The sequence below is a fragment of the Salmo salar genome, chromosome 07, assembly GCF_965601325.2.
Source record: "Salmo salar chromosome 07, fSalSal1, whole genome shotgun sequence".
NCBI lineage: Eukaryota > Metazoa > Chordata > Actinopteri > Salmoniformes > Salmonidae > Salmo > Salmo salar.
In genome coordinates, this window is record NC_138297.1 from 51,480,079 (window position 1) to 51,507,760 (window position 27,682).

A 27,682-nucleotide genomic window follows, 5' to 3' on the forward strand; every position below is an offset into this window, starting at 1 on the left:
AGACAGATTATTTAACTTATAATTCACTGTATCACAATTCCAGTGGTTCAGAAGTTTACATACACTAAGTTGACTGTGCCTTTAAAGCTTGGAAAATTCCAGAAAATTATGTCATGGCTTTAGAATCTTCTGATAGGCTAATTGACATCATTTGAGTCAATTGGAGGTGTACCTGTGGATGTATTTCAAGGCCTACCTTCAAACTCAGTGCCTCTTTGCTTGACATCATGGGAAAATCAAAAGAAATCAGCCAAGATCTCAGAACATTTTTTGTAAACCTCCACAAGTCTGGTTCATCCTTGGGAGCAATTTCCAAACACCTGAAGGTACCACGTTCATCTGTACAAACAATAGTATGCAATTATAAACACCATGGGACCACGCAGCCGTCACACCACTCAGGAGAGAGACGCGTTCTGTCTCCTAGAGATTAATGTACTTTGGTGCAAAAAGTGAAAATCAATCCCAGAACAACAGCAAATGACCTTGTGAAGATGCTGGATGAAACAGGTACAAAAGTATTTATATCCTATATTGACATAACCTTAAAATGCCGCTCAGCAAGGAAGAAGCCACTGCTTCAAAACTGCCATAAAAAAGTCAGACTACGGTTTGCAACTGCACATGGGGAGAAAGATCGTACTTTTTGGAGAAATGTCCTCTGGTCTAATGAAACAAAAATAGAACTGTTTGGCCATAATGACCATCGTTATGTTTGGAGGAAAAAGGGGGAGGCTTGCAAGCCAAAGAATACCATCCCAACCATGAAGCACGGAGATGGCAGCATCATGTTGTGGGGGTGCTTTGCTGCAGGAGGGGCTGGTGCACTTCACAAAATAGATGGCATCATGAGGACGGAAAATGATGTGGATATATTGAAGCAACATCTCAAGACATCAGTCAGGAAGTTAAAGCTTAGTCGCAAATGGGTCTTCCAAATGGACCCAAGCATACTTCCAAATTTGTGGAAAATGGCTTAAGGGCAACAAAGTCAAGGCATTGGAGTGGTCATCACAAATCCCTGACCTCATCCTATAGAAAATGTGTGGGCAGAGCTGAAAAAGCGTGTGCGAGCAAGGAGGCCTACAAACCTGACTCAGTTACACCAGCTCTGTCAGGAGGAATGGGCCAAAATTCACCCAACTTATTGTGGGAAGCTTGTGGAAGGCTACCCGAAACATTTGACCCAAGATAAACAATGTAAAGGCAATGCTACCAAATATTAATTGAGTGTATGTAAACTTCTGACCCACTGGGAATATGATGAATGAAACAAAAGTTGAAATAAATCATTCTCTACTTTTATTCTGACATTTCACATTCTTAAAATAAAGTGGTGATCCTAACTGACCTAAGACAGGGGATTTTTACTAAGATTAAATGTCAGGAATTGTGAAAAATGTAGTTTAAATGCATTTTGCTAAGCTGTATGTAAACTTCCGACTTCAACCGTAGGTGTATATTATGAGAAATTGTCATTACCGTTGCTTGTCTACGATGGCGCCGGAGGGGATGGCTGCCGTCTTATCGGCTCTTAACCAACCATGCTATTTTGTTAGTTTTTTTGCATTGTTCGTGACTTGTTTTGAACATAATGTTGCTGCTACCATCTCTCATGACCGAAAAGAGCTTCTGGACATCAGAACTGCGATTACTCACCTCAGATTAGACAAAGAGTTTTACAGACACCCGAACAGGCCCAGATCCCTGTCATTCGCTGAAGAAGGAAACAGAGATTTTGCGGGAAGAGATCAGGATGCCTTGTGAGGATTAGGCGCCGAATGGCTAATCTGCCTTTGCCTTCCGTCCTGCTAGCTAACGTTCAACCACTGGAAAATAAATGGGATGAACTGAAAGCACGTACATCCTACCAACGGCACATTAAAAACTGTAATATCTTATGTTTCACCAAGTAATGGCTGACCGACGACATTAAGAACATAGAGCTGGCGGGGTATACACTCTATCGGCAGGATAGAACAGCAGCCTCTGGTAAGAAACAGTGCGGGGGCCTATGCATATATGTAAACAACAGCTGGTTCACGATATCTAAGGAAGTCTCGAGATTTTGTTCGCCAGAGGTAGAGTATCTCATGATAAGCTGTAGACCACACTATCTACCTAGAGAGTTTTCATCTGTATTTTTCGTAGCTGTCTACATACCACCATTGACCGATGCTGGCACTAAAACCGCACTCAATGAGCTGTGTACCACCATAAGCATACAGAAAAACGCTCATCCAATTGCGGCGCTCCTAGTGGCCGGGAACTTTAATGCAGGGAAACTTAAATCAGTTTTACCTAATTAATATCAGCATTGTAAATGTGCAACCAGAGGGAAACAAATTCTAGACAACCTTTACTCCACATACAGAGACATGTACAAAGCTCTCCCTCGCCAACCATTTGGCAAATCTGACCATAATTCTATCCTCCTTATTCCAGTTTACAAGAACAATTTAAGCATGAACCACCAGTGACTCGGTTAATAAAAAAGTGGTCAGATGAAGCAGATGCTAAACTACAGGACTATTTTGCTAGCACAGACTGGAATATGTTCTGGGATTCTTCCGATGGCATTGAGGAGTACACCACATCAGTCACTGGCTTTATCAATAAGTGCATTGAGGAAGTCGTCCCCACAGTGACTGTATGTTCATAGCCCAACCAGAAGCCAAGGATTACAGGGAACATTCGCACTGAGCTAAAGGGTAGAGCTGCCGCTTTCAAGGTGCGGGACTCTAATCCGGGAAGCTTAGAAGAAATCCCGCTATGCCCTCTGACAAACCATCAAACAGGCAAAGCATCAATACAGGACAAAGATCGAATCGTACTACACCGGCTCCGACCCTCGTCGGATGTGGCAGGGCTTGCTAACTATTACAGACTACAAACGGAAGCACAGCCGAGAGCTGCCCAGTGACACGAGGCTACCAGACGAGCTAAATAACTTCCATGCTCGCTTTGAGGAAAGTAACACTGAAACATGCATAAGAGCATCAACTGTTCCAGATGACTGTGTGATCATGCTCTCCACAGCCGATGTGAGTAAGACCTTTAAACAGGTCAACATTCACAAGGCCGCAGGGCCAGATGGATTACCAGGACGTGTACTCTGAGCATGCGCTGACCAACTGGGAAGTGTCTTCACTGACATTTTCAAACTCTCCCTGTCCGAATCTGTAATACCAACATATTTCAAGCAGACCACCATAATCCCTGTGCCCAAGAACACTAAGGTAACCTGCCTAAATGACTACTGACCCATAGCACTCACGTCTGTAGCCATGAAATGCTTTGAAAGGCTGGTCATGGCTCACATCAACACCGTTATCCCAGAAACCCTAGACCCACTCCAATTTGCATACCGCACCAACAGATCCACAGATGATGCAATCTCTATTGCACTCCACACTGCCCTTTCCCACCTGGACAAAAGGAACACCTATGTGAGAATGATATTCATTGACTGCAGCTCAGCGTTCAACACCATAGTGCCCTCAAAGCTCATCACTAAGCTAAGGACCCTGGGATTAAACACCTCCCTCTGCAACTGGATCCTGGACTTCCTAACGGGCTGCCCCCAGGTGGTAAGGGTAGGTAACGACACGTCCGCCACGCTGATCCTCAACACGGGGGCCTCTCAGGGGTGCGTGCTCAGTTCCCTCCTGTACTCCCTGTTCACACATGACTGCATGGCCAGACACAACTGCAACACCATCATTAAGTTTGCTGATGACACAACAGTGGTAGGCCTGATCACTGACAACGAGGTCAGAGACCTGACCGTGTGGTGCAAGGACAACAACCTCTCCCTCAACATGATCAAAACAAAAGGAGATTATCGTGGACTACAGGAAAAGGAGGACCGAGCACGCCCCCATTCTCATCAACGTGGCTGTAGTAGAGCAGGTTGAGAGCTTCAAATTCCTTGGTGTCCACATCCCCAACAAACTAACATGGTCCAAGTACACCAAGAGAGTTGTGAAGAGGGCACGACAAAACCTATTCCCCCTCAGGAGACTGAAAAGATTTATCATGGGTCCTCAGATCCTCAAAAGGTTTTACAGCTGCACCATCGAGAGCATCCTGACTGGTTGTATTACTGCCTGGTATGGCAACTGCTCGGCCTCTGACCGCAAGGCACTACAGAGGGTAGTGCGTACGGCCCAGTACATCTCCAGGGCCAAGCTTCCTGCCATCCAGGACCACGCTGCTCTTACTCTCTGTTATTATCTATGCATAGCCACTTTAATAACTCTACCTACATGTACATATTACCTTAATTACCTCGATACCGGTGCCTCCGCACACTGACTCTGTACCGGTACCCTCTGTATATAGCCCCGCTATTAACTGCTGGTCTTTAAATAGTTGTTTTTCTTCTTAGGTATTTTCTTAAAACTGCATTGTTGGTTAAGGGCTTGCAAGTAAGCATTTCACTGTAAGGTCTACACCTGTTGTATTCGGCGCATGTGACAAATGCAATTTGATTTGATTTGATTTGTGTTCAACACCCTGAAGCATGTCTTTTTCAAATCTGCCAGGGTCATTAAATACGTGTTGACAACACAGCTGGAGAACACAGTCCTCTCGTGCGTTCACAGCGTGTTCCCATACAACAGCAGGCAAACCCAAAGTGTGTGAACAACACTGCCTCATGCTAACAGGCTTGTCAATGCCTGCAAAGTGAGTGAGCAACACTGCCTCATGCTAACAGGCTTGTCAATGCCTGCAAAGTGAGTGAGCAACAGCTAACAATCTAATCCTGTGAATACGCTGCACACTTAGTAAATCTACAAGGCAATCGGATCAAGGTTAGCAATACTATATTTGTTCTCAATCCAATCACATGCCTGGGAGTCCATTTGCATGACTAGAATAGACAACGGCATAAAAGTCCACACTTAAAGTAGAAAGTGTTAGAGGCTTTGTGTACGTCCCAAATGCCACCCTATTCCCTACATTTGGGACACAGACTTTGTGTGGTGTGGAAGCCAGCTTCATCTGCCTGGGACTGCTGGTTGAACCCTGCAGGATCATTGTGGTTTCCAGGTGTGTTTACTCAGGCTGAGCCAGCAACTAGTCATACAGAGGGAGCATCCACTCACTCATCTATAGCAGGGCCAGAGAAAACTGTCCCTGGAAGGCATCTGTCACAATCAGCTAATCTTACCTGACTCTCTCTTGCTTTGTCTTTCTTTCTCACTCTGTCTCTGTCTCTCTTTCTCTCTCGTTCTATCTTCGATCTGCCTCTCTCTCTGTATCTATTTATTATATGTACAGTGAAAGCTATATTAAATTAGGTGTGTTAAACTCAATTCTTTCTCCATCTCTCCTCCAGCTTCTGCCTGGCTGCCCACCACCACCATGGCTGAGAGTCGAAGGGAAGCCCTGGCAGCGGCCCCGATGTCCACCACTGCCTCCACGGTCGGTGCCAACGCTACCGACATCTCTGGCACTGGATCCAGCGAGGACTTCTCCAAGCTCAAGGACAAGTTCATGAATGAGCTCAACAAAATCCCACGTGAGTCATGTTAGTGGTTGGTGTCCCCTAACCTGCCCGGTGACAGGATGGTGATTGGTTGAGTAGTTACTTCCTGTAGACATCTCACAAATAAATGCCTTACAGCACCCTTGGATCTGTTCTTTAGCGACTAATTGCAATCAACAAAGTACAAGTGGTCATTATCACTGATTGTGGATAGGGACTAATGGTATTACTCAGAAGTACTGTGACTACTTTTAGAAACCCATTTGGCATTTGAGGTGACAAGAAAACAAACAGCGTTGATTTTAGAGTTTTGTTTGGAAAGTATGTCTAATTTCCAAAATTTTTGGTTTTCTCAAAGCAAATTCACTTTTTCAATCTCCAAGGTTGTCTGTATTGCTGGGCACCCTCTGTTTCTTCCCTCCATCAATACCCTCCCCCGACAGGAGACACACGACTACAGCATATTGGAATCCTGACCAACTGTCAACCCATCACTCCTATATAAAAATGTTCCACCCAGTGATTTCGGAGGAGACACTTGTCTTTGCCTGTAATGTCTGTGGAACAGTAGCAGTTAGTCTGGGACAGCAGAATCCTTTGTTTATCCCAAACCCCAACCTACTTATCCAGTGGATGTTGTTGCATTCAGCCTCCCAAGTCCTAAACATAGACATATCCACCGGCTCATGTGGAAGTAATTCTTGTGTCAGGAAATGGCTCCCGTGAAAAAGAGAGGTTCTATTGCTTTAGCTCCAACGTGAATGACGCCACTTGTCATATTATGCTGTCCTAGATTCATAGCGCAGGGAGCCTGATAGTGATGAGAGATTTCTCCTGCGTCTGGGGAGGCTAATTTAAAACCAACAACATATTTGCTTTGGGAAATAAAGCCGAAGAAGCTTTAGACAGTAGTCCGTGGACAGTATGTGCTGCCTTTACCCCACCAGACCAGAGATAGACTTTCATTGATTGACAAATGACAAGCGACAAACACTTTCTGGTCTCCTCATAGAAGTGTGTTGGAGCCATTGGGTGTTCCAATGAAATTAGCACCACTGAGGAGCATATGGAAGCCATAATGAAGACACTGTGGAGGGGGGTGACTCTGATGTCCCCTGTGCCTCAGAGTAATGGTCCCTCATATCAGAACTGTTTCACCGTGAGAGGGCTTGAAGATACGCTACCTGCCACATCTAGCTACTAAACTACACCCCCCAATCCTAGCCAGCACAGCTAACCTGGTGCCTCAGCACTCTCACAATGGAGTTGCGTTACGTTTCCAAAACACCCTGTCTTTCCTTCATTTCACTGTCTGTATTTGGCAATGACACGGTGGCAACCAGCCCATTAGGCTTTGGAACAACCCATGTACCACCTCTCTCCCTAATTATCACATTGTGTGATGTGGACAACGACTAAATAAGGGGTTGTTGGGTGCACCTCAGACAGAGATGCTATCTGCAAGCAGTCCCCAAAAAAGCCACTCCATTATAGTAGAGTTTAAATTACAGTTTTTTCTCCAGCACTCAGTCAGAACTTGAAAACGAGGGGCTCCGCGCCGAGCGCTGCCAGCCTGATAAATGTCCAGCGACGTGTTTGTGCCAGGGAATATCAATACAGCTACTCCCAGGATGGGGACAGGGCATTAATAAGGAATATTCAAGGGGAGAAGGCAGCGTGAATAAAACAGAATTAATCCATTGCCATAGCAAATTTTTCCTTGTGGGTATCTCTACATAGAAATAGATGGTTATCTATAAGACTTGATTCCTGGAGGTAAAGCTGAATGCATGGTGTTGTCAGAGTTGGGCATCTTGTGCTGTATCTGGTATAACTCAGAGGAATGCCTTGTGACATTAACAAAGATCCATGGATTAATCTCCGAGCCAGAAGCTCCTCTTCAGCCCCACTTGTTGGCTGATGCTGCTAGAAGTGGCTGTTTTTCAAATGGAGTTGAATTGCATCTCTACAAAAATCTTCAGTGTTTTCTTCATACATTTTCAAAAGTATTTTAAACCACCAAACCTGGTGTAACGATCGTCGTGCAGGAAGGAAGAAGTGGACCAAGGCGCAGCTGGGAGCGAACTCATGTTATTTATTACAGACTGAAATAACACGGTCAAAACAGAGAATACACGTATCGCTACTGCTCCAACAAAAAGAGACAACAACCCACAAACATCGTGGGGGGAAAAGGAACTTAAATATGATTCCCCAATCAGAGGCAACTAGCGACAGCTGTCTCTGATTGGGAATCTACAGAACCCAACATAGAAATACGCCCCAAAGCAAGGCTATACCAAAACATAGAAAATAAACTATAGAAATGCCACACCCTGACCAAAATAGAAGAGTTCACCTGGTCAGGGCGTGACACCTGGTTTAAAAAAATAAATAAAGCAACCCCACAATGCACAAAGCCTCTCCCCCATGTGACCTACTTGTTGTGTGTAAGTACTGTCATGTATGTGTAACTGATAGATGCACACACACATACATTTCAAAACATTAACATGTAGTGTATGGAAATTGTATAGTCTTTTGTCTGTAATGTCTTTTTTGATACGTGCCCAGTAAGACTATCTGTTGCCATTTGCGTCGGCTAATGGGGATCCTAATAAATCAAATCAAATAATTTCTCATTCGCTGTCTCATAACTATTTCCCACCAAGGAGTACCTACAACAAAGAGGATGTTATTAAAAGCGTTACTTCCTCCATTACCTGCTGTAGTTCCATCTGCAATCCCAGCATGCATTGCCACCACCAGGATGTTTGTAGAGATGAATGCAGACTGTCCCACTTTTCTCTCTTTCAAGTTTACCACTAAAGGTTTGTGGTCAGAATACTGATATTATTGGCTTGTATGGAGAACACCATGTCATGCCGTAGCGAGCACCACATAAAGCTCATGGCCACACTCAGAGGGGTGTATCTGCTGCAGCTGGATCTGTGTTGGGCCGCACCACACCATGCTCAGGGCCTTGTGACCTCAGAGGGAGGCGCTGGAATGAATTTTCCAGCACTCCCTCTAAACACCAAAAGGTTTTTGTTTTCAGTGACAATAATGAACCTCTCAGTGTTAGAAATGCTTTGATCCATAACTGCTGTCTCCACACTCGCCGCCATTACTCTAAATAACACAGACAAACGTATCAAAAATGACATTTCTGGTTAGTGGGTTTTTTTCACACCTGTTTCTGTGGGTATTACACTAAAAGCTATTCCTACTCATTACGAAATTGACTGTTTTGTATTTTAAAAGAAAATTAGATGTACAGGTGACTGAAAGCTAACATTTCAAAAAATGATTTACAATAATTACTGAGTAGTTTATTTCATTTAGATTCTGCTCAGAAATGACAGCACCCCTGAGGATTAGACTGGAGGTAGATCAGCAAAGACAAACTTCTCTGTCCCTCTCTGTCTGGCTCTAGTCCCGGTCCTCTCCCGGGCCTTGGACTGAGCCAGTAGGCCTGCCATGAGGCAGCAGGATGGGGCTGGGGTACCAAAACTTAGTGCTCGCAGCTTACAGAAGGGAAGAACAGCCCTCCTCGGACCAAACTGCTTGCCCCCCCCGCACACCTGGGCCCATGTCAGGAGGGTGCTCCATGGAGCGCAGGTTGAGATCTCCCCTCATCAACAGTGTGATGCTTGACCATTTTGCGTTCAAACAAATAAAATGACATGCCCAGTACACTACCTCCCACCTCACCCACCCCCAGAGTAGCCTTTCAAAGAAGGGAATCAGAGGCCTGGTCCGAAACTCAATCACTTTCTTCCTCATTAGTTTTACATACTGTACATCCTACCACAAATACCAGTTTGTGTAGCTGGTTATTTGTTCTGTTACATATTCATCACCCCCGTTTGCAGCTATTGTTGCACTGTCGTTGTTGTTGTTCCCACAGTGGGAAAGGGCAAGGACCGGGGGTGCTGCTCTTGTTGGCATAACAACATGTAATGTCAAGGTTAATTGACCAACAGTGTGCTGTCATAATATATTAGTTTGTGTTGCCATGCCTATTACCATGATACATCATCACACACCACCCACCCCCCTACCCACTACTGTTGCCAGTCTATTGGATCCTCTATATAAAGATGTAAGGAGGCCGGTATCTCCTCAGAGGACCATGGGTAATGTGATAACAAGCAGGAAGCTCCCCACATGCCCCGAGGCAGTCCGCAAGTGACTGATTACTATGCTCCCGTCTCATCAACCTCACCCGTCGTGGAACATCTAACCGCTCCAACTCCCTCAGACTGCCTCTGCCCCGTGACCGGTACCATTGAGATAGTATGGAAATCTGCTCCAAAACTAGACAATGAAATAGAGCCCTTTAGCTTCCATGATTCCTATTCTGTCTCACCGATTTGACTGATCCTGCACTATCTATTGCCACACCTGAAAGTGGTTGTGTCTCTCAGTTGAGCATCACTTCAATAGACATCAATACACATCAATGTACACTATACACAATAATATACACTATATACTGTACATCAATGTTACTTTTTAACTCTGCATTGTTGGGTTAGGGCTCGTAAGTAAGGGCTCATAAGTAAGAGTTTCACGGTAAAGTCTACACCTGCTATTGTCAGCTCATGTGACAAATACAATTTGATTTGAACAATACCCATCAATATACACTATACACATCAATAATGCCCATCAATATTACATGAATATTAATATCAAAACACTGAAAGCAAAACACAATCATTGTCACGGTTGTCGTTGGTAATGGAGGACCAAAACGCAGCAGGTATGTGTACGCTCATCTTGACATTTATTAACTCAGAATGAACACACCAAAACAACACGAACAACGAAACAGTCTTGAAAGGCTCACTCGGCAAAACAAGAAACAATCTCCCACAATTACACAAACAAACACACCCAACTAATATAGGACTTCCAATCAAAGGCAACACCACACAGCTGCCTTCAATTGGAAGTCCACCCCAATTAACCAAACATAGACATACAACTAACTAGATCAACATAGAAATACGTAAACAAGGAACAGTGCCCAACAACCCCGGAATACTTAAATCAAATGCCCCTTTTAGAAAAAACACCACCCCGAACCACATAAACCAAATACCCTCTGCCACGTCCTGACCAAACTACAATAACAATTAACCCTTATACTGGCCAGGACGTGACAATCATAGAAAACAAACATTCAGTAAAATGGTCCTCAATCAGCCTTTTAAATTGTCCCAGAGGCACCAATTCGTCCAATTTTAGAGAGCCTTGGAGATTATTCCACCAGATTTACCTACCTGTAACTCAGTGGAGATTGTAGGGATCTCCAGAGTTAGCCAACCCTAAGACCAGGTCTGGTATCTCGTACGTCTATAAGTTAACAATTAAGTAACAATGAAGTTAACAGTGAAGTTACAAAATACAGTGATGTGTACTAAACCAATCGTCTATAATACTTCCTGACTGGCCGCTCCCCGAGTGGTAAGGCTAGGTAACAACACATCCGCCACGCTGATCCTCAACACAGGGGCCCCTCAGGGGTGCGTGCTCAGTCCGCTCCTGTCCTCCATGTTCACTCATGACTGCACGGCCAGGCACGACTCCAACACTATCATTAAGTTTGCCGATGACACAACAGTGGTAAGCCTGATCACCGACAATGACGAGACAGCCTATAAGGAGGAGGTCAGAGACCTCGCCGTGTGGTGCCAGGACAACAACCTCTCTCTCAACGTGATCAAGACAAAGGAGATGATTGTGGACGAAAGGAAAAGGAGGACCGAGCACGCCCCCATTCTCATCGATGGGGCTGTAGTGGAGCAGGTTGAGAGCTTCAAGTTCATTGGTGTCCCCATCACCAACAAACTAACATGGTTCAAGCACACCAAGACAGTCATGAAGAGGGCACAACAAAACCTATTTCCCCTCAGGAGACTGAAAAGATTTGGCCTGGGTCCTCAGATCCTCAAAAGATTCTACAGCTGCGCCATCGAGAGCATCTTGACTGGTTGCAACACTGCCCGGTTTGGAAACTGCTCGGCCTCCAACCGCAAGGCACTACAGAGGGTGATGTGTACGGCCCAGTACATCACTGGGGCCAAGCTTCCTGCCATCCAGGACCTTTATACCAGGCGGTGTCAGAGGTAGGTCCTAAAAATTGTCAAAGACTCCAGCCACCCTAGTCATAGACTGTTCTCTCTGCCACTGCACGGCATTCATATAGACCAGGTATTCCCAAACCCCTAGGGGTATACGCAATGCCGTCGGGGGTACGCCAAATAAAAATGTGTTTCACACAACAGTCCATTTATATAATCTGATGCAGCCAAAGAGCTACTGCCCCCTTGTCTGGGAAAGCACCAAACAACAGATAGGGACGTTGACCCATCAAATAGGTGCAAATATGATGAGAATTACGTTGATTTGGGGTTCACCCACAGTGTGTTATATGTGCAAAAGTACTATCTCACAACTCGATGAAACCTTCACTCTTGTGCAGACGTTTAGAAACAAAACATGGCAATTAGAAAAATAAGCCATGGGAGTTTTTTGAGCGAGAATTAAAACGACTTTCGAGTAGTAAGACATGTATAAAAGTAACAGATACCATTAATAAGAAGGGGCTAGAAGCGTCTTATATGGTGAGCTACCGAGTGGCTAGGACAGGAAGCCCCATACTATTGTGGAGGACTTAATACTTCCAGCTGCCGCGGGTATGGCTGGAACAATGCTGGGGGATAAGGCCAAAAAAACTATACAGACAATGGCTTCATCAAACAACACTGTTTCACGAAGCATCAGTGACATCCCAGCTAGCAATGAGGAATCAGCCCAGAACCGGCCCTCTTCCTGGGGGCCAGAACTGATTGAATCAGCCCGGAATCGGGTGTCGGACTCGACCCAGAATCAAAAGGAATGACTGCCCAGAATCGGCCCAAGTACATCGGGCCATTTCCGTCTACCGGAATTCAGCCGATTTTGCCAGCATCTTCCGATTTAGTCATTTTAAATATTATTATTTTATACATACAAATTTTACCGATCCACAAAAAAAAAACAGGTTGTGTCGGAGGAAACACCATACACCTGGTGACCATGTCAGCATGCATGCGCCTGGCCCCCCACAGAAGTCACTACAGTGCGATGGGACAAGGACATCCTGGCCGGCCAAACCCTCTCCTAACTCAGACGATGCTGGGCCAATTGTGCGTCGCCTCATGGGTCTCCCGGTCGCGGCCGGCATGGGTCTCAAACCAGCATCTGTAGTAACGCAGTTTGCAATGCGACGCACTGTCTTAGACTGCTGCGCCACTGGGGAGGCTCCATCCACAAAGTTTTTAATGGTTATCAATTGCCTTGCACAAAGTATGAAAATACAAAAATACTACACAGGATTCTTAAAGAATTTCCTTTAAAATGTTAATTGTATATTTTTAATCATAGAAACAATGAGAAAATATGGAAAAATAAATAATGAAATGTTAATTATTTAAAGCAGCCCGTGTAATCATCTGCCAGAGTAGCCCCAATCGGCCCGAGCCCCAAGTAATACATTTGGGCCAGATAACTCACACCGGAATTGGACCGAGCTCAATCCCCACATCCTAGCCATAAGTAATACTGCCGAAGGCGGCCCAGACTCGGGTCACATTACGTCAGCCGAGTCTCACTCTCAGCCGAGTGCCCCGACTCTCAGCCGGAATCGGCCCAGGTCCACTGTGCTAGCTGGGATGGCAGGAGAGGTTTTGAAACAATTACTGCTTCTCATACATTCCAGTGAATTCTATGTGTTACAGCTGGATGAGTCAACAGACGTGGCGGGCCTGACACAGCCCTTGGTATATGTCCGTTACGTTTATGGGGGGGTCAATTAAGGAAGTCATCCTCTTCTGCAAACCACTGGAAACCAGGACAACAGGAGAGGATATTTTTAAAGTACTGGACAGCTTTGTGACATCAAATGGACTTTGGTAGTCAAGATGTGATGGTATCTGTACTGTTGGCGCAAAAGCCATGACAGGGAGACAAAGTGGAGTGGTAACGCGTGTGCAAGCAGTTGCTCCCGACGCCACTTGGGTACACCGAGATACTGCCAAAGGAATGCCTGACAGCTTGAAAGATGTCTTGGTCACTACAGTGAAAATGGTTCACTTTGTTAAAGCAAAGCCCCTGAACTCTCGTGTATTTTCTGCACTATGCAATGATATGGGCAGCGACCATGTAACGCTTTTACAACATACAGAATTGTGCTGGTTATCAAGGGGCAAAGTATTGACACATTTTTTTAAATTGAAAGACGAGCTTAAAGTTTTCTTTACTGACCATAATTTTCACTTGTCGTACCGCTTGCGTGATCATGAGTTTCTCACACGACTGGCCTATCTGGGTGATGTTTTTTCTCGCCTGAATGATCTGAATCTAGGATTACAGGGACTCTCCACAACTATATTCAGAGGCAAAATTGAGGCTATGATTAAGAAGTTGGAGCTCTTCTCTGTCTGCATTAAAAAGGACAACACACAGGTATTTCCATCATTGTATGATTTTTTGTGTGCAAATGAACTCAAGCTTATGGACAATGTCAAATGTGATAAAGCGAAGCACCTGAGTGAGTTGGGTGCGCAATTACGCAGGTACTTTCCCGAAACAAATGGCACAAACAACTGGATTCGTTATCCCTTTCATGCCCTGCCTCCAGTCCACTTACCGATATCTGATCAAAAGAGCCTCATCGAAATTGCAACAAGCGGTTCTGTGAAAATGTAATTTAATCCGAAACCACTGCCAGATTTCTGGATTGGGCTACGCTCAGAGTATCCTGCCTTGGCAAATCTCGCTGTTAAGACACTGATGCCCTTTGCAACTACGTACCTGTGTGAGAGTGGATTCTCGGCCCTCACTAGCATGAAAACTAAATACAGGCACAGACTGTGTGTGGAAAATGATTTAAGACTGAGACTCTCTCCAATACAACCCAACATTGCAAGGTTATGTGCATCCTTTCAAGCACACCCTTCTCATTAACCTGTGGTTATGAGTGAGTTATGCACAATTTTCGATGAACAAATAAAGTTTTATATGTAAGATGGCTAAATAAAGAGCAAAAAGATTGATTATTATTATATTATTATTTGTGCCCTAGCCCTATAAGAGCTCTTTGTCACTTCCCACGTGCCGGGTTGTGACAAAAACTCACACTCTTATGTTTAATAAATGTATCGTATAGTGTGTGTGTGGCAGGCCTACAATGATGGAAAAAAAAAACATTTGAGAGTGCGCTGACCCTGGTGCTAGAGGGGGTATGCAGCTGGAGGTTGAATGTTTGAAGGGTACGGGACTATAAAAAGTTTGGGAACCAGCGATATAGACAATATCCCCATATTCTATAACCGGAATGAATGTGGACTGAATGATTTGTTTTCTGCTATGTAATTAAAGTCATGACCGACTCCTTTAAAAGCTGTTGTTAAATAGAGCCAATAGACTCTTACAGAAGCTCAGTAAAATGGCGGACTTTGTGAGAGGAATACCTTTCAGTTACTGTAACCTTTTCTTCTTCATCCCAGAGTGTATGTCTGAAAAGATGTGTTACAACCAAAAGTCCCTCATCCTGTTTGCATTGTTCAGTGTGTCAAGAGTTCCATAGCCATTGGCAGTCTGCAAGGTTTTGTTAAAAAAACCCTGTCTGATAACTCAGCTGTCATATTTCAATGGTCCCCATTCCAGACGGTTATCAGATCAATTCTGTCTGGAAGAAAAAAAACATGGGTTTGATAAGAAAGCTGGGGACTCGGAGCGCCAGACAAATGCAGCTGGAGCCTCCTGGTTCGGAGCGAATGAGCCAAAAGGCCCTGCTGTGTCCTTGAAGGCATCTGGAGGAGGAAAGATGGTAGACTTATCAGTTGGCCGTTGATATTCACAGCTGAAAGCCAAGGAGGCGTCTCATTGTGTGGCGTATTGGCTGCCGCTCGCTGGATGGTTTTTGACTACGGCGGCATAAATGTGATTTGCACCTCTTCTCGGGAGCTGTGAACACTGAACACGCATTCCATCATCCAGAGCCTCCATCGTTTTCCGTTCGCCGTTGTGTGTGGCGGAACGAGAGATAACTACTGCTTAAAGTTGAAGTGCGGTGCACCCGCAGGCGTCACGGTCTCAAGGGGGAATAGACACACCATGTAGTTAATTAGGGAAAGCTTTTATTGCTTTCGGGGACTCAGGTTATTTTAATTAAGCAACACAAAAGTGTCTTGCAGTATTAGATACATGCAGAAAAAAGTATAGAAAACAAGGCCTGGGTTATTGCATTGAATTTCACACCAGTGGGCTGTGCATTATAACGTTCACGTACCGCTGATGTCAACACATTGTAAATAACTACAGAGGATTGCAGTACCATTTAAAAACATTATATTTCATGATGCACAACGGAATCCAATTGCAGTGCAGTCTGCCTCATCAATATAATGCCAAATTCCACTGTTATATCAGTTCATTTATTTACACTCCTGCTGTGTCATTGATGTTAGAAATTATTTTATCAGACCTCCCATTTCAAAAAGTGTCACAGCTTTGCGGTTCCTTCAGTGGGAATATGACTTTCCATCCCAGCTTTCAGGCCTGAAATAGGATCCTGCCATATCTCCGACATTTCCATTAAAAGATAGTCTGCCAGGCTGTGTGGGAAAAAAATGACCAGTCAAACACTGGAACATGTGGTGGTATCCCAAAGGTATCAGTCTCAGACCGCTGCCCCTGCTTTGGCCAAGGAGCAGAGGAGAGGTTTTAACTCAGCCCTAAACCTGTGACTTTAGGGTCAACCGAGGATGCAAGAGGAAATGGAGTCAGTGATGGAGAGCGAGGTGTTATATTATGTATGGGTATTGATAATTACTATACTAACGCAAAGTGACATAGTTTAACCGCTAAAACAATTATAACAAACAAATTTCAAAACAATATTTTCTATTTTTCAAATGTTTTCTTGTTTACCGTTCAACAACTTTGTGAGCAGCAGCAAACCAGTTTTTCGAGAGACTACAGCGAATTCAAAATGGTGGAAGATTGCCACTGCCATTAGCACACCACTGTGGCAAGGCCAAGGCTGTAGATCCCAAAGTTATTTTAGAGCATCACTCAATGTTTTTCCTTAAAGGAGAGTGCTTATCGATTTTGTTCTCTCCCCCTCCCTCCTCTCTGACAGCGAGGCGGTGAGGGAAATTCAGTGAAGTGCTGGCGAGCCAAAGCCCCAGGGAGAATAGACCGTCATATATTTCTCCTGTGATGGTTCTTTCTAGTAGCCCGCAGACATAGAGTCTTCAAAGTAGCACTGAAAGGTGACAAACGTTGGATTTACAATGAAGCCAATTGGCTCCCAGTGTTCCATACGAATTGAGTTAGTAGTACCACAACAGGTTTCTGAGTAGTGTACAGAGAGGAAATGTACCATGTAATCTTTACTATGGTCGTAATTATTCTGTAATTATACTGAACAAAAATATAAATGCAGTTCATATAAGGAAATCAGTCAATTGAAATAAATGAATTAGGCCCTAATCTATGGATTTCACATGACTGGGCAGGGGCACAGCCATGGGTGGACTGAGAGGGAATAGGCCCACCCACTTGGGAGCCAGGCCCACCCACTGGGGAGCTAGATCCAGCCAATTAGAATGAGTTTTTCAACACAAAAAGGCATTTTTACAGACAGAAATACTCCTCAGTTTCATCAGCTGTCTGGGTGGCTGGTCTCAGACGATCCCCCAGGTAAAGAAGCCAGATGTGGAGGTCCTGAGCTGGCGTGGTTACACATGGTCTGCGGTTGTGAGGCCGGTTGGACATACTGCCAAATTCTCTAAAATGACGTTGGAGGCGGCTTATGGTAGGGAAATTAACATTCAATTCTCTGGCAACAGCTCTTGTAGACATTCCTGCAGTCAGCATGCCAATTGCACACTCCCTCAAAACTGGTTTGACAAAACTGCACATTTTAGAGTGGCTTTTTATTGTCCCCAGCACAAGGTGCACCTGTGTAATGATCATGCTGTTTAATCAGCTTCTTGATATGCCACACCTGTCAGGTGGATGGATTATCTTGGCAAAGGAAAATGCTCACTAACATGGATGTAAACATGTATTTCATCTCATGAAACACTGGAACAACACTTTTCATGTTGTGTTTATATTTTTGTTCAGTGTAGCTTGCTTGAATTTATACAGGTGGGAAAACTGTTTAATTATCAGATCCTTCGTTGGTAAAGTAAATCAAACCAGCCTGAATCTACCATATGGTCTCCATCTTGTGCATGGTAAATATTGACAAAAACATATTTTGTTTGCTGATGGGGCTGTTGGTGGCCCTCTCTGTTGAAAGGTGTGGGTTGCAAGGTGTTTGATGTTTAATTATCCCTCCAGAATGGAGCAGTCTGACACTGTGTTTCTGTCCTCATTATTTACAGCACGTCTGGCCACTCTACCATTCCTCTGATACATTTACCAACCCACTTTTGTGCCGTGCATAGCTGGTGGCTGTGTGTGCGTGAGTGTTCTGTCGGGGAGAACTGCCTGACTCCTGTTGTTTAGATAGGCGTCCCTGTTTGTCAGCAGGCTGTTAGAGTGATCACTGTGCTGTGGAGCTGAGCGGCTCCCTGTCTGCCTGTGACAGCACTGACTGGAGCTTTCAGCTGGACTGTTTAGTCCATTCGGCCTTATATATAATAGGGCCTACAGTGGGGAGGAAAAAAACACGTCATTACATTCTCAATTAAAGTAACATAACGGACCATGGCTGTTTTAGTACCCTTTGCCGAGTAGGTCACATCCACGAGCAATACTAAGAAATTGACTTGACAAAAGCTCTCAAAGAAAGTTCTCAGAAATTGGCTAGTATGAGCTGAATCTAAGACAAACGTCTGAATAGGAACTCTCTTTGAGAGAGAGAAGTGTCAAAACCCATGAACGTGATGAGTGGTCATGCAACCACTGACTCGACACGGTCACGCTACAGTTGATAAGTCGCTCTCCAACAGGCCCTGCAAATTACCTCTACACCCTGACCTGTGTGCCCGTGATTGGTGTGAAAGTATCAGTTGTCAGAGAGAAATGTTTTGTTTAAATGGCAAGTGGAAAATGCCAACCTCTGTTATTTCCACTAAATTGGCCGAGGATGCTCAGTGAAGCGTCGGGACGCTTAAAACGTCTCTATTCAAGGGCAATCGTTAGGAGTCCATGTCTCGACTGCAGATCGGGGACGCTGCCACCCACCACTGTTGAGCAAAGTCTTCCGTCTGCACATTACCTTTACATTTGAGTCATTTAGCAGACGCTCTTATCCAGAGTGACTTACAGGAGCAATTAAAACAAAGTGCCTTGCTCAAGGGCACATCAGCAGATTTTTCACCTAGTCGGCTTGGGATTCAAATCAGCGACCTTACGGTTACTGACCCAACGCTCTTAACATCTAGGCGACCTGCCATCCCACATCTGCCACGTCGTGTGTGGAGGTGGCAGGGAAGTCAGGTGCAGGAGAAACAAACTTGGTGTAACTGGAGTAGTTTAATAAAGTAAAAACAAACTCTAAAACCAACGTACATAATAAAATAAACATGGGTACAATAACCCGTCGTGTACCAATCCAACAACACGAGCACATAACAACAAACAATCTCTGACAAGGACATGAGGGGAAACAGAGGGTTAAATACACAACATGTAATGAATGGGATTGGAACCAGGTGTGTAGGAAGACAAGACAAAACAAATGGAAAATGAAAAATGGATCAATGATGGCTAGAAGACCGGTGACGTCGACCGCCCGAGCACCGCCCGAACAAGGAGGGGCATCGACTTCGGCGGAAGTCGTGACAACATCCTTATGTCTTCCTCTATGTCCTCATTCACTCCAGCTGCTGCTGCAGCCGCTTTCTTCAACAAGTAGGCTCCACATCCCGCCATCAGAGTCATTCGTTAGATGCAGGGAGATGGTGACCAGGCATTTCTGGTCAGCTCGTGCCTTGTTTGAAACAGACAATGGTGCCATATTCTCAACGAGGCACTTTTGGTTGTTTGAGAAAAATGTGGGAGCAATGGTTCAGTTTTCTTCATCCAGGTTTGGCCTCATCTTTGACATAAGCTCGTCTAACCTGTGTCCCTGTGTGTCCCTCTCCAGTGCCAAATTGGGCCATCGTCTCCATCGCCTTCGTGGCCGTGGTCCTGGTCCTCTCCTGCTGCTTCTGCATCTGCAAGAAGTGGATATTCAAGAAGAAGAACAAAAAGAAGGGCAAAGACAAGGGCAAGAATGCCATCAACATGATGGACGTGAACGACGGTGCAAAAACCGAGGTAAAGACTTTGTACTACTGCCATTGAACGTTATTGATTAGAGTTAATAGTTTGTTAGTCAACAGTAGTATTTGATAATGCCAAGTTGTTCTGTATTTTATACTGCATTATACATACTGTATATACCTTTTACTTCAAGGTAAAACATTTTAGTTATATACATTTTTATACATTGCGAGTTTCATATTATCTGTGATTGACTGTAGCCAGAAATGACATCATTGACTTTTATTACACTTACCCGGCACCTGACATTCATTGATGATTGAAACCTATAAATAAATGCATATACAGTATATTTCAAAATAATAATCTTCACATAACAAAGCGATTTCACTATACAATTTATCGGACATACATATAGTTTAGGCCAGGGGTGGGCAATCTTTTTGGCTCGTGGGCCAAAATTCAACGGAGGGCCGCACAGATTTTTTTTAATAGTTTCTATCTAATTTTAAAGGTTCAAGTGTGGCCTGGAGTGTTTTTTTTTTAACCCAAAATAATTGAAAGGGCCCACGTGCCGTAGTTTGCCCTGCCCCTGGTTTAGGCCAAACTCTCCCCCATGAAGACCAGTGGACACACATGACACACGACTGTGTTGACATTGTTGCGTCTGCGATGACTCCTCCCCATCCACTCGGATTGCAGGACTGTTAAGGAAGCCTGCCATTTATTATCGCCTCAGAGAGAGAATTCAATCTCTCTTTCTGTTCCTCTCAGTATTTTAATGTGTTAAGAACAATGAGCGCTGAGTACGGTATGCTGTATTGCCAGTGGTATCAACCCAGAGAAATGACATAAGCTAATTACGAGCGAGGGGAGTGAATTAATTCCGCCCTCCCTCTCCAACGCACACAGAGAGAATAGGGAACACACAGCTCTTTAACCCCAGTTAGAATACTAATTGCATTAGCGAAGGTTCTCAATCCAACAACCCCCCCCCTCTCTGTCGAAGTCTGTTTAATTTGCAGTCTGTCCACGCCAACGCCGCTCACATCATCAATCAGGGACATTGAATTGGGGTAGAGGACAAAGCCCTGTGAGATGATGTAGGAGTAGGGAATTGAATAGCTACACAGGCCAGAGACGCAGAGCTGTTACACAGTCTGATAAGGAGTGAGCACAAGTTTCATCTGATTCATACCAAAGAGCTTATTGTTGAAATGCTTACAATTCTTTGATTTGTAGAGGCCTCTGCCTTGTGTCCTTGTTCCTGGTTACAGTTGGTAAGCTTTATAATAGCACTGATTTATCTTAAGCTTTAGTAAGATACACCCATAGAATTAAAATGACTTCAATCTAGAATGAATTCTATTTGGATAGACCACTTTTCCTGTACTGATTTAGGAGCTGCTATGACTACACGTCAAGCAATTAGGCTACACACTGCCAATACAACACCCCTGTCGGTTACTTATGCAACACACCTATTGGTTAGATATTCTAGAGGCGGGGCCATGGGCTCCCGAGCGGTCATTTCTCCTGGTGTGCCCAGACTCTTGTGTTAACTCCTGTGTGTGGTTGTTTTAATGTGTGTTTCTTCCTTCTATGTCCTCCTTATCTGTGTTGTGTCTGATGACTGTGCGGGATTGTCACTGGCGGTAGGTTCCCAATTGTTGTTGGATCCTCCTTAAGCCTGCTGCTCTGATGTTTTGATAGCCTCTTGACAACAACTTACTCCTGTAGAACCAAATATATGTAACTATGCATACAGTACATGTATATCTGCTCTATATATGTGCGTAGTCTTGCACATGCACATATATATGTATGAAAGAAGCCCTGGGCGCGCTTTAACAAGGTTGAACCACATTGATTCTCCATCTGGCGCCTTTTCAATCTTTGTTTTGCATTTTAAAACGAAGATGTGCCCATGAGCTAAAGTAGAATGGTTAAGTTACTCGGTTACTGCTTTTGAAACCTGTAGTAAGGTTTAGACATACAGTAGCTTTACGTTTCACATACATTCACCTGAAGCCAACAGGCAGATTGACTTGACATTGACTTAACCCAGTCTAATAGCTAATACACATTGTGGGTGTTGAACATGGCTGTCAATAGCTATACTCCTCTCCTCTCTGTGTGCAAGCAATAATGAACAAACAATAAAAACATTTATAGTTTTGCTTAGGGAAAAATTGACAATAGGTTGGCTTGCACCAGGAGGGGACTCAGATGGGCCGTACAAATTCCAAACAAATCAATGTTGTTCAGCCTTGATGCTTTCACACCAGCAACCTGACCACTAATAGGGCAGGCCCCCCATCACCATGACAACATCTCTTACCAACACCTACCTACCTACTGCTGGCATGATGCTTATAGCTTCCATCGGCGTGGGGGTAACACATGCAGCTGAGGGTTCTGACAATGCGATTGTGTCTCCTGATGGGTGAATGATAAGTAAACTGAGAATGTGGGGGTCACAACCAGAGTACTGTTCTGTTTACTGAGAATGCCCTGCATGCAACAATGACAGTCTGACAATGTCTGACCTTTGGAAGGCAACTTTGACACTGAATGTACTTGAGAGCTAGTTTTTGCCTCTTTAATCGCATGCTTATCGATAACAAACTGACTGCCCCCCCTGCCTCGAACCCGCCTCTCCCCCACCACTACCAGCATCCCCTCAGAACCAGGCTAGCGAAGGAAAACTCACTCTTCTTCTTCTTCATCATCTTCTTCTTCACTCTCGCCATCTCTTGACATTTCCCTGTTGATTTGTTGAGCACCACAGACTGATCTTCTTGAAATAACATCAAGGGTATTGTCGTTTGTGGTTTGCAGAAGCGTTCTCTCCCTCTCCCCCTCTCCTTTTCTCTCTCGCTCTCTTTCTCCCTCTCCCTCCCTCCCTCCCTCCCTCCCTCCTCTGCCTGCCCATTACTCTCATCTTTTGGCTCTATCATTTGATCTCTCTCCCCCCTCGCCTCCTCAGACCAAAACACCCACATATTGATTGAACTGCATCAGGGGTCCCGGCCCGAGGCTAGCACATCAACGAGCATGTCCTGGTGTTAACCGCTGTGGTATTTTAGTGCTTGTCCCCCCATTATAATCCCCCCAAAGAGAGGCAGCTTTTTTCAGGAGACGGGCCCGCTGGCACACCCGCTGGCAGGCCCGGGGCGGGGCAGGGCGACAGCCGTCTAAGGGGCTGGCACAGGCGGCACACGGAGGGCACTGACTGTTGGTGGGTGTCTCCTTCAGGCCTTGAAGGATGAGGATGACGCTGAGACAGGCCTGACCGATACAGAGAAAGAGCCCGAGCCCAAGGAGGAAGAGAAACTGGGAAAATTACAGTTCAGCCTGGATTACAATTTCACCGAGAATACGGTAAGGGTCCGCCTCTGATATCCACTCTCTCTGTCGTTGTCGTTGTTGTCCGAAACGTCTCTCCTTCGTAAGTATGGTCACCCCCATCTTCCTCTGTGGTTGGTCCATTGACTCATCAATCCATTTAAAAAAACACTGAGAAAATGTTGCCTACCCAGGTAATGCAGAACATACTCCTACTGTTCATTGTTGTATAACCACTGTTTATAATGAATGCCTATAACTGCAGCATGCTCACCGGAGCTTATCAACTACACCTCACCAGAGGATCACGGTGGTTGGGTTGGTTTGTGAATGAATCACTCCTCCGCTCGCAAACAATCCCGTCTTGGGATTTCGGTATTTCTGGGAACACAGTCCCCTATGGAATCCATCTTCTGTTTTTTTGCCCTCCGTCTGGGTTTTAAAAAGCAGAGCGACTTGAGGAGCAGACCAACTTCCAGATGTTGTGTGACAGATCATAGAGGAGGGTGGAAGGCAGCGTGAAGAGGAAGCTCTGCTGTCCTTCACTGGCGCCCTGCTAACGCCCTGTCTTTAACAGAGCTGACGGACAGCCTGAGATTAGTGTGGGTTCAATTCCCACATGAGCTGAATGGATAGTATGTTGACAGTTCTCTGTGGATTGCTTTGTCACGTTGGGTGAAAGTGTTCACTCAACCGCCATATTATATTATCCACACGTTCGGAACATTAGAGATTCTCCACATGCTTCACAACTTTCCCCTGAAAGACCCTCAAGCACTCTGTTTGTCCTTAAATGAAAATGCTTTAGCGAATGTAGTGATGGTAACAGACTGTAATGATGCTAATCATGAGGATTAATAATCACAATAATCCCTCACGCACTCAGTTGTTATGGCCATAATAGTCATGGTCATTATCATAATATCAGTCAAATGTATTCTGATAAAGAGCCTTATTACCATTTAAGACGAATGCACTAACTGAATACTAGTCACATTACTTATTTTATATAATGGGTCCAATATAGCTTTCTCCATTCCCAGTAGTTTACTGAGCTGTCATGCAGTGTAAAACCATACCAGTCTGTTCTGTTCTGTGAGACTCTGTGATTACAGTGGTCCATTAATAATAAGCACTGTAATTCCATAATGGATCCATAATGAATGGATGGCAGTTGTCACTGTGTGTGTGACAGAAACCTGGATCATTGGGCCCGGCGCTCACTGACAGTACCCAGCTCTGAGGCTGAGGGACAAAGCCAGTGAACCAGGGACTATTGTAAGTCTGACCCACTTTCAGTTCAGCAGCAGCTACAGCAGAGAGCCACAGAGCCCCCTACTCACTCAGCTCCTGTGTCTTCAGATCAGGTCCACAGAGTAGAAGCAATCACGGTGAAAAGACTGCCCTAGTCTGAGGAAGAGTGGCTGGCACAGGTAATTGTTCCACTAGTTGTTCTCTTGTCCTCTGCTGAGGACTTTGGAGAGGGAGTGGGGGGAGCAGGGGGGACAGGAAGGATAAACTCTCGTTTTGTTTTAAGGTAATCTGCCCTTCTCAGCTCAGTAGAGCAGGGACTCTCTCTGAATGGAGGAAAGAGAAAGACCAGTATGGTCAAATGTCTCCGCCTGTTTCTGTTAGTTAAGCACCAGTGATGGCTACTGGCCCAGGCCTCTATTAGAATGGGGGTGTGGGGGTTTAATGAGAGCACAAGTTAGTAAAGGATTTGGTACCCAGAGTACGGTGGCCGTATAAAGCAGCTCCACCACAAATGATCCACAAAAGAGCCATAATGGGAAACATAATATGCTATTTCCCACTTTCAACATCATAGTAATGTCCCTTTTAATGGGTCGAAAGGAGACCCTCTGCATTCATAAAAGAGAGTCTACCGTCTCCCTTATATTGGGTAGGAATAATTAAAACCACAGTTTTTCCCCATTACCTTTCTCTGTCTCTCCAAATGTACTTCTACCATTGACCTCTGAAAGAGAATACATTCTCAGAGGCTCCAGCAAAAAGCAAGAGAAGACAGGAGGAATATGACAGCTCCTTTCCCATCCCCTTGGGGCTTTCACTTTCTCCTTTGAAGTGTGCAGTGTTTGTGTGGCTATGTGGAGCCGTGATGGTAGGGAGGGACCAGGGAGGAAGTATCGGAACAACTCCTTTCAGGACGTGCTGCCCGGGGCTTAGTCACAATTGCAGGTGCATACCGTTCTCCAGCCTCCCATCAGCGGCCAATATCACACACACAGGGAAGGGTTACGACCCAGCAGGCCCTTCTCTGTGACAGGACGCTGCCCCTCCGTTAAACACACACACAGGTTTACAGACCTGGGGAATGTGAAAGAAGCCAGATCAGATTTCAGTATCGTGAGGATCATATAACACAAACACAGATTGGAATAGTACCCTTTTAATAAACCAGATTAGTAGTACCCTTTTAATAATCCAGTTTAGTAGTACCCTTTTAATAATCCAGTTTAGTAGTACCCTTTAATAAACCAGTTTAGTAGTACCCTTTAATATACCAGTTTAGTAGTACCTTATAATAATCGAGTTTAGTAGTACCTTTTAATAATCGAGTTTAGTAGTACCTTTTAATAATCAAGTTTCAGTGGTGGAAAAACTACCTAATTGTCATACTTGAGTAAAAGTAAATATACTTTAATAGGAAATGACTCAAGTTAAAGTGAAAGTCACCCAGTAAAATACCACTTGAGTAAAAGTCCCAAAGTATTTGGGTTTAAATATACTTAAGTATCAAAAGTAAATGTAATTGCAAACATATACTTCAGTGTCAAGAGTAAAAGTAAAAGTGTAAATCATTTAAAATTACTTCTATTAGGCAATCTAAATGGCACAATTTCTTGTTTCTTTTAATTTACGGATAGTCAAAGGCAAACTCCAGCACTAATTTACAAATGAAGCATTTGTGTTTAGTAAGTCTGTCAGATCAGAGGCAGTAGGATGACCAGGGATGTTCTCTTGATAAGTGTGTGAATTGGACCATTTTCCTGTCTTATTAAGCATTCAAAATGTAACGACTACTTTTGGGTGTCAGGGAAAATGTATGTAGGAAAATGTACATACTTTTCTTTAGGAATGTGGTGGAGTAAAAGTTGTCAAAAATATAAATATTACTTAAGTAGTAATTTAAAGTATTTTTACTTAAGAACTTTATGCCACTGTCCAGTTTCGTAGTACCCTTTAATAATCCACTTTAGTAGTACCCTTTAATAATCCAGTTTAGTGTAGCTGTTGGCCCATTTCTACACTTGACTCAACTGGTCCCTCTGAGAACATTAAAATATTATGAAATATTCAGCAATATTCTGACTGTTTGACTCTTGACTGTGGACATGTGTTCTGTACGTGTTGTATTAAACAATAGAGGTGGTTTCACAGCAGAACATCTGATTTGAGTTTTGTAATAGGTAAAACCTAGTAAGTAAACGGTCTTCGTCACAGACCTCCAGTCCCATCATCCTCTTAGAGATGATGGAGATGAGTCCAGGTGGGTGGAGGCTCACAGTAAATGCAGTGTGACACCGTGTAGCAGGACACCTGACACTGCTTCTCTCTGGACAACTGTAGGGAAATCTAATGGACAGCATGTCATGATTAATCGACACACTTGCATAGAGATGACTGCTGGTTAATATTTTGAGCTCTGCAGAATTTTTTTTAAAAGCTACAATATCATCACAGTGAGGTCTTTGGTAAATGACAGGCAGGATAATTGTACATACAGTGCCTTCAGAAAGTATTCACACACCAGTTACAGAGTTTAATGGCTGTAATAAGACAAAACTGAGGATAGATGAACAACATTATTTAACCTAAATGACAGAGTGAAAAGAAAGAAGCCTGTACAAAATAAAAAATATTCCAAAACATGCATCCTGTTTGCAAAAAGTTAAACTGCTAAAAATTAACTTAATGTCCTGAATACAAAGTGTTATGTTTGGGGCAAATCATCCAACACATCACTGAGTACCACTCCTCATATATTCAACCATGGTGGTGGCTGCATCATGTTATGGGTATGCTTGTCATCGTCAAGGACTAGGGAGTTTTTTAGGATGAAAAGAAACGGAATAGAGCCAAGCACAGGCAAAATCCTAGAGGGAAAACCTGGTTCAGTCTGCTTTCCAACAGACACTGGGAGAACTTCATCTTTCAGCAGGACAATAACCTAAAACACAAGGCCAAATGTACACTGGAGCTGCTTACCAAGACGACATTAATTGTTTCTGAGTGGTCCAGTTACAGTTTTGACTTAAATTGGCTTGAAAATCTATGGCAAGACTTGAAAATGGCTGTCTAGCAATGATCAAGAACTAATTTGACAGAGCTTGAAGATTTTTACAATCTAGGTGTGCAAAGCTCTTAGAGGCGTACCTAGAGTGACTCACAGCTGTAAACACTGACAAAGGTGATTCTAGCATGTATTCCCTCAGGGGTGTGAATACTTATGTAAATTACGTATTAATGTATTTAATTTTCATACATTTGCTAACTTTTCTAAAAACATGTTTTCACTTTGTCATTATGGGGTATTGT

General features: G+C 44.1%; 1 protein-coding gene across 3 annotated transcripts in view; it reads left to right on the plus strand.

The window, feature by feature from the left end:
* Positions 1-27,682, plus strand: part of LOC106609413 (synaptotagmin-1) — a 232,160-nt gene that overhangs the window by 172,740 nt on the left and 31,738 nt on the right. For 2 of the 3 annotated variants that reach the window (XM_014208212.3, XM_014208213.3), the window contains exons 4-6: positions 5,345-5,527; positions 19,656-19,828; positions 23,033-23,158. In XM_014208212.3, the coding sequence (XP_014063687.1) occupies positions 5,371-5,527; positions 19,656-19,828; positions 23,033-23,158 (456 nt within the window). In that variant the 5' untranslated portion in view covers positions 5,345-5,370. The remainder of the gene's footprint in view (positions 1-5,344; positions 5,528-19,655; positions 19,829-23,032; positions 23,159-27,682) is intronic. The other variant, XM_014208215.3, reaches the window with a different exon arrangement.